General features: G+C 36.0%; 1 protein-coding gene and 1 pseudogene across 4 annotated transcripts in view; both read left to right on the top strand.

Annotated features, from left to right (window-relative positions):
* Positions 1–5,224, top strand: part of LOC131071590 (pentatricopeptide repeat-containing protein At5g02830, chloroplastic) — a 278,239-nt gene extending 273,015 nt beyond the window's left edge. For 3 of the 4 annotated variants that reach the window (XM_058007494.2, XM_058007493.2, XM_058007496.2), the window contains one exon: positions 4,431–5,224. In XM_058007494.2, coding sequence (XP_057863477.2) covers positions 4,431–4,825 — 395 coding nt within the window. In that variant the 3' untranslated portion in view covers positions 4,826–5,224. Of the gene's footprint in view, positions 1–4,179; positions 4,273–4,430 lie in introns of all 4 variants that reach the window. The other variant, XM_058007495.2, reaches the window with a different exon arrangement.
* A 3,574-nt stretch (positions 5,225–8,798) lies between these two features.
* The window catches only part of LOC131071541 (DNA-directed RNA polymerase subunit beta''-like), a 46,082-nt pseudogene continuing 41,700 nt past the window's right edge, over positions 8,799–13,180 (top strand).

Raw genomic sequence — 13,180 nt, 5'->3', positions numbered from 1 at the left:
CTATGACCAAAAATTGATTCTTCAATTCTTGTAATTCGGCTCTTGGTCTATATTAGCAAAGGAGCTTGGTTTATCACACAACAAATTTTTTGATTTGTTTTCATGTGTAGGAACAATATTATCTTCAATCATGGGACTAACATCTCATTCAAACTCAGCATTTTCAAGAAGACTCATACTCTTCACTTGCTGAAGCAACTGAAAATTCAACTTTATAATCATTTTCAGCTAATACCTTCTCATAATGTGCATTCTGAAATTCCATTTCATATGTACCTTGCAATGAGGTATGTCTTTCATATTCAGATCTGAATTTGTGCAAGCCTAAAATTTCCAACTTGACAAAAACTCAACAACTTAAAAAAATACTTAAGTTCTTAAAAAACACATTTTTTTGCAGAATTCAATCACAAAATGTATTAAATGAGTCTTAAAAAACCATGAGGAAGTGTTTAATATTAGATTTGACTCTTGAATACATATGGATATAAAATCACATCATCATGCAAGTTTGGATACCAGAAGCTAGCTATACTAATAACTATTTTGAATTTATGATAGTTTTTTGCATATCTAGGCAAATGAAAAATTACAAGTTTTTACGATTTTCTCTTCCCTATTCTAGTGAAAAATCGAGCAGTAGAGGGTATGGTCCTCACACTTAGTTGTGGTTCACTGCTTGACCTAGAAGACTGTTTCTATGGCTCCACCCTACTATTAGATGGCACTAACAACTACTCTGCCATATTAATGCTATGCAATGACAATCTAATCTTCCTCGCTTTAGCAAATTAAAAGTTTAGTTCATTCACAAATTTAGCAAATTGAATTAATTCAATGTTGGTATATGAAGTTAGTTTTAGTTCTTCCAGCATTGATAAAGTAATTGATGACTAGCTAAATGTGTGAATCATATGCTTCTAGTGCAGGCGAAGCCCTAAATGCTAGGGGGTTGCAGGATGGTTGGCTATAGCTCACGGTGTAGGCAACAACCTCATTGGAGAAAAATTGTGTCCGTACAACATGTGTTTATGCTTTAAAAATAAGAAAAAAAATCCAAAATTCTAGAAAAAAAAAGGGGGAAAAAAATTCAATTATCTTGCTAACTATCTAAAAATTCTTCCCAATTTGTTGTGTAATGCTTGCTGCTGTGTGGCACGGAAAGCCAAATGGAGGTTTTATAGAGCAGAAATCACTTTTTTTTCAAGTCAAAATTGCATCATAACTCAATGCTGAGTTTTCATACAGAATCGCTGAGCGTCAGTTAGTGCTAACAGAAAAAATTGGCCATTTTTTTCAAAAACCTGGGAAAAAAATCCAATATGTTTACTCTATGATTACTTGTGGGCTAGAAAAACTCACAAGTACCTGGCGAGTTTGCTAACTATACTCAAAAAGACTAAAATTGGAACATGATACGAAAGATGCTTCTATTGATTCATAGTCTTCCATTAAGCATCTTCTCCTTTTAATGTCCCCTTCCTAAGAACTGATAGCTTGGTGACTGTTAACCTATTCAACCTGTTCCCATAGGCTAATGTGGTTGGGTTAGGGAACTCTTTGGGACTTGGAAGAATCACTTTGGAACTCTTGATACGAAAAGATGCATTGATTCATAGTCTTCCATTAAGCATCTTCTCTTTTTAATGTCCCCTTCCTAAGAACTGATAGCTTGGTGACTGTTAACCTATTCAACGGGTTCCCATAGGCTAATGTGGTTGAGTTAAGGAACTCTTTGGAACTCTTTGTGACTGTTTTATAGAGAAGAAATCACTTTTTTTTTGAAGTCAAAATTGCATCATAACTCAACCCTGAGTTTTCATGCAGAATCCCTGAGCTTCAGTTAGTGCTATCAGAAAAAATTGGCCATTTTTTTCAAAAACCTGGGAAAAAAATCCAATATGTTTACTCTATGATTACTCGTGGGCTAGAAAAACTCACAAGTACCTAGCGAGTTTGCTAACTATACTCAAAAAGACTAAAATTGGAACATGATATGAAAAGATGCTTCTATTGATTCATAGTCTTCCATTAAGCATCTTCTCTTTTTAATGTCCCCTTCCTAAGAACTGATAGCTTGGTGACTGTTAACCTATTCAACGGGTTCCCATAGGCTAATGCGGTTGGGTTAGGGAACTCTTTGGGACTTGGAGACCCTATTGTTCATCTTATCTGGCATTTATAGTTGTTACTTAAGCTCGGTTTAGTAAGATATGCATTATGACACTTTTTGGAATGGTTTTGGACAATTAGTCTGTTTTTACTATTTTAAGTGAGTGTCAACTTCGCAACGACTTGGTTGGTTGGCAGTGGTTTCACTTTGTGATAGTTGGTGATTGCATTTATTGTTTATTTGATGATCCGGGGAATTATTTTAAATGACGTTTTTGATTAAAGGTAAAATAGGTTTTGAAGGTATCGAAACCCTTTACAAAATAACGTTAATATTATAAGTAAAATTAAATATTTAACTTCACATTATTGTAAATATATTTAAGTGACTTTATAAAATAGCATTAAGGGGACACTTTTTAAAAGAGTATATTTAAGTTGTGTTTTAAAGGGGGACACCTACTAGGGAGACAGACATAAGGGTTTTTTATTGAAATAAAATTAATTTTTATTTCCCAAGGTTGGGCGTGGGAATGAGAGGAAGAAGTAAATAGACTTGTGGAGCTCATTTTGGCATTCATGTTTTGGGAAATTTGATGAGAGGATATTACTAGTTGAACAGATTTTTTCCAAGGGTTTTGTGAGGACGAAAACCTTCATAGAGGACATCTACTATGAAAGCCAGAGATCTTGTGGATTTGCAGGTAGTTTCATTCAGAGACTATGAGCCTCACTTGCAGAGATTTTCAGTTGAATCTTCAGGTTGCTTGAGAGGAGGAATTTATTGATGAATTTATGAGAGCAAGGAGCAGATTGATAGTCATTATTTGCAGCTCTTTCTCCTCCCTTGGCTGGCCGTACACCTTCCCTATTGGCTGTACACTTCCTAGTGGAACGTCAGGTTTCTATGGGCTAACCACCTAGGGTTTGGGAGGTTTATTTTCTGGTATTGAGGCATCCAGGGGTGCTGATCACAAAGGGAGTATTTGTTGGTGAAAAGGTGCAGATTTGAAGAAGATTGGAGTCATTCTCAGAACCCTAGCTTGCTGGTCCAGAGCTTGCATCATACCTGTGAGGTAATGCAGCTTCTGGGTATGTTTGTAGTATCATTTAGAAGCTATCTGGCCATCTGGGTATTGTTAGTTTCATTGTTATTTTGCTGTTCAAACTCTAATAAAATCTGAAAGTTATTTTCAGCTGTGGGTATTTCAAATGTTGAGCATTTGGGCGTTCATTCTTTATAAACATTATTGAAAAAATTATCTATTGTATTATCAATTGCTGCATTGTTGCATTATCTTCAAAAACACGCATTCAGCATTCAGAAAACAAACACAAACCAAAAACACAAAAAAAGGTAGGATGCATATTACACTATTCAGCATGGATTTATGATGAGGGGCAGTTCTCTTTATGCTTTCAGCCTTCAGGTATGTTGTCAAAGTTCAGTTCTAAATTTTAGACTTCTGACCAGCTTCCATTCTTGCAACACTGTTGGATATGCTTATGTCTTGCAAATACAATCTGAGGACCAATTCTTTACTCTTAGAGATTGCATCCTCCACCAGGGATTAGTTTGCACTTTGAAATTTGATCGTAGTTCATGTTAATTATATCTCTTCTTTAGGAGGGTAGCATTTCTGGTTAGTACTCCAAAATTTTTGTTTTCTAATAGGCTACTAATAATAATTTAAAGGGATATGTAATTTCCTTTTATGTCTTAACATGTTCCCCGATTTCTTAATATCTTCAAAAAAAATCTTGAACTTTGGTGATTCTCTCATAGCTTCTATACAAAAGAATAAAGTAAGGATGCAATAGGTATAATTTATGAAACGAAAGGTTTGATACATGGTTCAAATAAAAAACAAATGACATTTGTAGAAGAGTGAAATTTAAGGATGCAATCAGTAATTGAACTTTATGACAAGAAAGGTTTGACATATGACTCAGACTAAAAGGAAACAACATTTATCTGCTTTGTTATTCCAAAAAATTGTTTGTTGACCTAATGTCTAAAAGTGATTTTAAAGCTAAGAATATAATTATCTCTGTTTGTGCTGCTAGACTTGGATAAATGCGGCCATAATAATTTTAAGAAGCAGCTGCTTGCGTTAATTCTACCAAATACAAGAATATGAGCGCTGGAAACATGAACATGTAAATTGGATCTTTTTACTAGCATTAGCATTAGCCGTTGCATAGCTTCATCATATATTGAGGTCGCTTAATATTCTTTCTGCATGTTCTTGCAGACCTGATTTCATTTTGCTTTGCTTTGCAATTTGTGGAAGTAATTTCAGTGTTTTGATGTGCAGGGAATCCAATCAAAGACGATTTAACAATCATCACTGGATTAGGTGACACCCAAGATTCACGATATGATGCTGTTGTTAAAGTCCTTAAAGATGAATTGGGCCTTCTTGTCTCCAGTCATAAAGATGATCTTGATCCAAAAGGACACATAGCTTTTGAAGATGAAGTATGTCAAACTACTTATCATCAAAGACTCAGTAATAGGATTTCTTCTCATCAAGATAGCAGTATGTACATAAATGCTAGCAGTCTATCTGGAAAGTCAGGAATTGCTATCCGAAGGCCTCCAACCCTTGGGTGGTTGAGGGTATCAAGCGAATCATTAAATCAATGGCTTAGGAAAAAGAGGTTGCCGGCAAAAGATACGACAGGGGCATCCCTCGTCATCGATTTTTAAATCAGAGCACAATTGAACAATTGATCAAGATAACAAAATAATTTTTGATAAAATTATTTGTTGGGTTCATTTCAGTTATGTAACAGTTTATCCTGCTCTAGCATTGAGAAAGTAATGTACATTAGAGGCCGCAATGCTAGAAAGGGCCTACCTGTTTATGATTAGCATGGGATTCAAGCATGGAAAACTTTGCACATTATGATTGAAGTGAACTTAATGCTATAGGTCTATGATATGCCCTAATTATTTGTACATAAATCATAAGTTGAACTATAGCTCTCCTTTTTGTGCAGATAGACATTCATCTTTATGGCAAGTGTCAATTAAGTAATCAATTTCTCCCATTGACACTTACAGTGTTGTGCCAAATTAATGGTGTGAGCATGCACTTTTCCTTCATGATGGCTCTGATGGGCGTTCTTAGTTCTGTAAATATCATGTTATTTAGCCCAGGCACTAGTCATTTTTTAACTACTACAGTTCTATATTATGTGTCTTTTGTGTTGGCTACTTTAATAATAAAACAATAGTACAATGAACTAGATAACAATATAATAATACAATAGAAAATTATTTAATTTGTTTGCCAGTAGTTTAATGAAAGTTGTAATCAAAATTCTATAGAAGATCCAGAACCATTTAAGGCAATCAACTGTAAACTGGAGATCAAAAGAAACTATTTTAATCAAGTTCAAAATCTGGACTGAAAATTTATGCATACATTCACGTACATGCAGACAATTCTCTACCCCCTTGAATAGCATCATATAAAGTGAAATATGCAGTAAGTTTTCCAAAGGGAAATTTTTTCATTAACTAGTCTCAACTTTAAACAAAAGTGCACCACAAGAAAAAGAAATACATATCTAACTTGTGTAAGTTGTCTTTGTATTAGTTCCTCCATAGCCATGTGGGAAGAGCATCAGTACAACAATGCCCAAGAATGTAAAGAATGAAGCAAAGACTTAACAAGCGCATGCATAAACAGTTGTGATAAGGATAAAATATAGTTTTCTAAGCTCAGTCTTGTTGCCTAATCCGTTATCCTTAATTCAATGCTTCAATATGAATGTTAAGCATAAATAACTATTCTAAGCATCCATTTCAGTTCTTTATATTAAACTAAGAATAGAGGAATAGTTATCTATAAAAGAAAATGTGATAAGAAGTAGGAGGGTTAAAGATGTGTGTATGATTTGGCACTTGATGATACTTCTTGTGGATTATAGAGCTGAGGGATTGTGCTTTTGGTTTCTCTCAGCTTCTATCTTCTAGCTTTGTTAACTAGGAACGGATTGTTGACAATGGCGTTCAATCAAGTGTGGTATTTCTCATATGGCCATTGTGGTGCCTCTATGTTGCATTGGCATCTTGTACAACCACAGTCCTATTCAATTATGTTCTTGTGACCTGTGCTTGCAACAAAATTAGCTTTGGGGATGGGATCATGCCCTAGGCATGTTTGGGGACATGCCTTGATCCTTGAGCGAATTTGAGAAAGATTGAGTTCAATTTGTTGGGAGATGTAGAACCTAAGTGGATTGAATGTGTGGCTAATAATGTTCTTGCAGCAAGAAGTGTCTATTTTGCCATTATTTATAGCTAGGCTACTTGTGATTTTGTCCTATGTGTTTCTACGAAGTGCTTGTGTGCTCCCAATTGTGCTATTGGTTTCATTTCCTTTAATTCTTCATTTATTAAGCAAAATCTAGTTGCTAATGACTATTGTTGATGGATTGTGTTTATGTGTGAAGTGAGATGGAAAGGTGGGAGTTGAAGGAAAAATTATACGTCAAATGGTGTGGACACAACTAGGCACAATCTCATCTAGAAGACATGGTCATAGGTCTATTAGCATATCAAGTAGGGAAATGACATGGAATGTCAAGGGCAAACATTTTTGAATTTTTAAGAGGTTTATTGTAATACACGATGCACTTTTACAAACAAAATATGCACCAAACAATCAAAACTGGGTGGCACTAGAAGTCAATGCTAATTAAGAGAGAAAAGTGCAAAGTAAACACTTTTGGTTTCTACATTTTACATGTGTTTAATGTACTTGTGAGTTTTCATGAATCGAGTATGTTAGAGTAAAATAATCTTTGATTTTGTTATCCCCAATTTTAAAAGGATATTAAAGAGATTTTACTTGATTATTTTTCTATTTTCACTTACGCATCATCCTTAGATCTTCAAAACACAATAAGATAAATTGTCATTACACAATATAAACATATTGAAATGTAATTTTGCACAAATTTAACAAATTCCAATCTATTCTTAATCATATCTAAAAAGGAGTCATGGAAATGTAACTTATTTAGTCTCCATGAAACTTTGAAGTAGAAGTTGAACAAAGAAAAGGTGTTATATTGTATGTGACAATCATGGAGTTGTTACTAAGTTGCCCCCCATGAAAGGTACAATTTGTGATTGGTCTAAGATGTGGGGGACATGAAGAAATCATTTTAACTATTGCATGACATAGGACCCATGAAAGTTTCACTTTTACCATCATGTAGTGTAAAACACATGCCATGTCACTTAAACTAGGATGTGTGATGTAGGACCCATGAAGATTGCATGGTGCATGAATATATTGATTTTTGTATAATTTTGATCCCCCTCAAATTGAGTGCCTAGAGAGGGAATCAATTTAAGGTGAGAAGTACAAAGTTGTGAGAAGGATAAGGACTAGGAAAGAGAAGAGCTAGGTAGAACATTGTGTTGGCTTAAGAACATTTGGTTGTGAAAAGTGTGAAGCTCAAAATATTGGGTGCTAAAATTGTCCCCATTTGTTGTCTCTAGATTGAGGACAAGTGTTGAGCAAGATATGGTTAGTTAAATGAGAACCCATGATAAGTGGTGAAGAAATTGAATTCTTTTAAATTCCTAATTAAAGAGTTTGTTAGAAATAAATGTTGTGAGAAACTAGAGCATTTAAAAAGTAGGCAATCTAAAAGATATTTTTCATTTTCTTTTTAATCATGATGGTTGGGATTATTCACCACCTGCTCGTCTTATATTGATTGAAGCATCCACTTGCAACTACATGATTATATAGCTAAAGGGAATATATTACACTTAAAATCATCCCAAGTGCAGCTAATGTGGCTATTAAGTTATTTATTTGGAAAGCTCCTATGAAGATGGGAAGTTTCGAAAGTTTGAGATGATTGTGATTTGAACCAAAAAAGAGAAGGGATTTTTTAGCATATAAACTACTTTGATCAAAAAATTTATAATGGGAAAGTATAAATAAAAAATGAAATTTCATTTACAATTCACTTTACACCACTAGAGCTTTGGCTTACTCCATCACAATGTTCCAACAATGGGCTTAGAGACAATCTAGGGCTAATCAACTTGGAAATGCATTGTAAGGGATAATAAGGTAAAGTAGGTTTAAAAAAAAAGTTTGTTGGGCAATCTTTTCAAATTTTGAAAATGTCTAGAATTTCATGAAATTGAGAGGGGATAGGGACACCAAAATTTCTTTGAGCAATGTGTGTTGGAAATTGTTGTTTGAAGAGAAAAAAATTGGATGATCAACTTGGAAATTCATTGTAAGGGATGATAAGGTCAGGTAGGTTTTAAAAAAAAGTTTGTTTGGCAATCTTTTCAAATTTTGAAAATGTCTAGAATTTCATGAAATTGAGAAGGAAGAGGGACTTCAAAGTTTCTTTGAGCAATGTGTGTTGGAAATTGTTGTTTGAAGAGCAAGATTGGACGATAGATTGTGCCAAAGTTATGGCACTATTTTTGAGCTTTATTAGAAAAGGAAGGAGGCAATTTAGATATATTAAATTGCATATTTATCTATACATGGGCCAACCCATGTTTGGAGGGAATTTAAATAAAATAATGTTGGTCTAAAGATCGTCGACCTAAAGATCGTGCAGGTTCAAGCTGATCCGACGGAGCGCGCGATTTCGCAAGCCGAAGGTGCTCGCCGGTTAAGGGCTGCGAAATGGCGAAAAGCTCAGGCCGAAAACTCAATGAAAATGAGGAGTTAAAGACAATGCATCTTGGAGAAGATCCAATGGCTCATGTGATTTCAGAGCCCGAAGATGCACGAAACTTACCCATCGCGAAATGGCGAAAGCCAGGTGGCAGTGTGACATGGCGGTCCAGCAGGCGGGTCCCGTCCCAGTGGCGCGTAGGTGGCGGTGACGTGGCGTACAGGTGGATAGACAAGTAGCAGTGACAAAGCAAACACATGGCGGATGGATGAGGTGTCATCCCAGAGGGCGCCTGGTGGATCCCATCGACCAATCAGAGACCACCACGTGGCAAGGCGTCAGGCCAAAATCAGAGCCAAAAATCAAAGTTAAAATCAAGTTTAATATATAGTTACAACAATATTAAGTTATTCAAAAATTTAAATGATTGTGCACACTAAATGATTAATTTGCTCAGAGGTTTATTTTTGGCCAAAATACCAAGTATTATATGTTGCCGGAAAGCTCTCGAGATGAGGAATGCACTTATGGAGTTAGTTTCAACAAATGTGGGATATTTTGGGAGAAGTTTCTATGGGAAAGAAGAAGATAAAGAATTTTAGTTAGAAAGGAGACACTTGGCAATTTCGGTTGCAGACCTAATATTTTTCCCTCTCCTTCTTATTCCAATTTCTTCTCAATTGTAAGGGTTCCAGAAATTTGGAGAAATGCTCCAGATTTGATGGCTTCCATTTTCTGAATATCTTGACCTAAGTTTGTAAATGCTTTTGTTTGGTTTCAGAGTACAGAGGATTAGAGTGCAGTATTCAAGATGTGTTTTCTAGTTGCAGACTTTACTTGTGTCAGGCATGAGTAATTTCCCAGAAGATTGTCTCTGTGATATGTTTTTTTTCATTATTATGAATTCAATCCTCAAGGAGGATGAAATTTGTCAATTTCAAGGAAGTTGTGTGATTGTTTGTGGGTATCCTTCAAGGAAGGTTTTAAACTCTGTAATCAGTCATGAATAATGGAATGTGTCCCATATTTGATGATTTTTTGTGAGTGGAACTGAGTAATGCATTAATATAAGGTGTTAATGCAGGGATATCATTTGAGGAGAACCAATTTGTGACTAGGATGCATATTTAAAGTTCTGTGTACAGCTTTGTTGCCCAATGAACAAGGCATTGGTCTTGCAAGTTTGGGGATGTTTTCAGATCAAACAAATTAAAAGAAAATCTATTTCCCTTTGTGTTTAGGGGTTGTGTTCTTTCATTCCAAGCTCTTTTTCATTTGTGGTTTATACAGATTCAACCAATCTGTAATGCGTTTCTAGATTTGGTGAGTTTGTGGAATGATCTATCTGCTTATTGTTGATGCAATTATGTGTCTGTAATCATTGTATTTAATGCATCAAAGGGTGTCCCCCCCAGGTCTAGCAGAACCTGAAGTGTAGGAGGATCATTAGAATCCTATGTTATGTTTTCCAAGCCCTGAAGTGTTTCATTGATTGAGATTGGCTATCTCATAGATAGATTTGCTGGTGTTCTTGGGTTAACCAGATTTGATTTTTATTCTAGTTAGGGTCACATCTGTTTCTTTTGGGGTTAAAGAACTTGTTTGAAGTGGTTGGTGCGCTTTGCACATTTTATGTTTATAACCCTAGAGTTGGTAACAAAAGTCTCCTCTCCCCTCTCCTTCCATTGGACCTTGGGTGTAAGAGAAATTTTTATCATCTTCTATTTAGGTAGGAGGACCTGTCTCCTAGATAGCCCATAAGGCCAAGTGAGAGAGCACGACCCAAGCGGTACTTCTTCTGCCCGCTATATAAATTAATATGTTAGGCGAAAGCCGTGATGACTTGGTGACATGTATCTACACTGACGGTTCTCCCTAGTATACACACTTGTGTTGGATGCATTAAAAATCCTCTTTGAGGATTAGGAGTGGGTTCTTAAATGAGTCGACGCCACATGGGTAGACACCAAGGACCGCAGAAGTTCCCCCACTAAAAACCTTTTGTTGTAGAGGCCAAAAATCCTTACATTTTATGGTTTAGGGAATGCGGATCATACCCCTCATGTACCCTTTCATGTTGAGATAGGAATCCCTCATTTGATCTTTAGTCTTTTGAGGTAAGAGAATCTGGTATGCTTGAGAAGTGAGTGCCGTGGTGGGGGAGCCAATGCTACCAGAATCTCTATTTGTCCGCTTGTTTGAGGTATTTCTATGTCGCGAGGGCCTCATTGAATTGTTTCTCTTTCCAACCTAGGTTGTGCATGTTTTCAAGTGTTCAATTTGTGCTATACCAGTGAAAATATTTTGAACATACACAAAAACATTTTGGACAAACACACCTTTAGACATTATGTCTTCATTGTTTATTGTGTTTTCTTGCCACAAAAACATTCAACATCAAGATTTGGTCACATTAAACAACTTCACATTTGGACAGACTCAGAAATTTTTTCAGAAACCACGTCTATGGTAGTTTAAACTGCGTTTGTGCAGAGAAGATACATGTTTATGTATCAGAGAATCAACACTACTGGTACAACAGTTAAAATCGCATCTGTGTTCCTTGAAACCTTGTCTGGGTTGGGAAATTGCATCTACACAGGGCAAAATTGTGTTTTTGTCAAAAAGCAAAACATCTTCAGTAACACCTAAAACTGCGTCCGTGTCACCTGAAATTGCGTCTGTGTTGGAAAATCATGTTTGTGCAAAGCAGCTACGTGTCTGTGTTTCAAAACAAAATTTGCAAAAATTGGAAAAGACAACATGCTTAGGTTTTGAGATTTGAAGAGCTTCTAAGGCATTTCCCATAGGGCTTCATCATTTTCAGTCAACCAGCTTTGGTCTCATATTTGTTTATCATTTGTCTTCATTTGCAATCCCTCATACACATTTTCCAAACTAGAGTCAAAAGGTTGATTTGTTGTCCTTATCATATCTTGCAAACTCACTACAACATATCACTAAGTGGTTCCCGTATTAGATCTATCATCTTAGGGCCCCATTTGGTCCTCTTTAATCAAGGTCAACTTACCTCATCAAGAGATCTATCATCTCTTTGGAAGCCACACCTTACTTTATATCACACATATCTTGAACTTACATTTTTGGACATTGCAAGACAACCCTAGATTCTTTCCATCTTATATCCTTTCTTGATCTTCCATAGTCTTCACATTTCCTTCCATCTTTCATTTTAGCCAAGGTTTAGTTCATGGTTGAAACTCATTCCCAAAGGTCTAGAAGAGAAGCCGGAGAATCTCTAATATCTCTCAACATGAGTACCTATGAGTTTGATGGAGACAAATTTTACAACCCGTTTGACAGTCGCAATAATATGCCAGACAATGATAATGAGACCAACAATGAGAACAACAATGGTAATGACAATGCATCTATCACCTCTACAGACATTGAAGAGAATATCTTAGATCCAAGATTCAATAGATTGGCTGAAGAAATTATGAGAAGATATAGACAATACTTTTTTCAAGTCATGGCACAAAGTGGAATAAGGCTACCTCATGATTTTGATATGTCACAAATCTTAGAAGAGGATCCTAATCAAATGGTTCAAACAAATGCAAATCCTAGAGGACATAATGATGGTAATAGGAGAGAGCGTTTTGTGCTTGAGTCACCCTCGTCCTTATTTCAAAAACTAGAAGTTCCCCATACCCATACTCATACCAATTTTGCTAGGAACTCTCATGAACAACCCTGCCATTGTCCTTTCCCATGGAGAAGAAATGCTAATACACATGCTCATGATAATACCCAAGATCATACCAATACATACAATTACACTCAAGCGAACATTCAAAATCCTGACACAAGGAGACCCCATGTTAGATTTGGGGGCAATATTCAATATCATTCTTATGATACCTCCTATCCTCATGGACCTAGTGCTCCTCGTTACAATACCATGCCAAGTGGTTCATATGCAAGCTATAACTATGTCCCTCCTACATATGAACACATCTATGATCAATACCATCCATACATGCATTATATCCCTCCTCCTTCGCCAGGTGGCTCAGGCATGGGACTAGCTCAAAGAGAAAAGACACCACCCAAAAATGATTTGCAACAAATCAAGGATTTGCAAAAACATATGGCAGACATGAATACACCAAATCAAGAGTATACAGTGAAAGACATATGTCCTTATCCATTTGATAGAAGTGTTCCAATGCCTCCATTTCCTCCACATTTTGTGATACCAAAATTTGATATGTATAGAGGCAGAGGGGATCCTAAGGCACACATAAGAGAATTCTTCACAGCATGTATTGAGGTAGCCAATGAAGAAACATACTTGATGATATTGTTCCCACAATGCTTAGATGGACAAGCTATGGAATGGTTCTCCCAACTTCCACCTGGAATC

This window comes from Cryptomeria japonica, chromosome 11 (genome assembly GCF_030272615.1).
Source record: "Cryptomeria japonica chromosome 11, Sugi_1.0, whole genome shotgun sequence".
NCBI classification, from domain to species: Eukaryota; Viridiplantae; Streptophyta; class Pinopsida; order Cupressales; family Cupressaceae; genus Cryptomeria; species Cryptomeria japonica.
The sequence above is the reverse complement of the archived record's forward strand: the minus strand, read 5'-3'. Positions and strand labels throughout refer to the sequence as shown.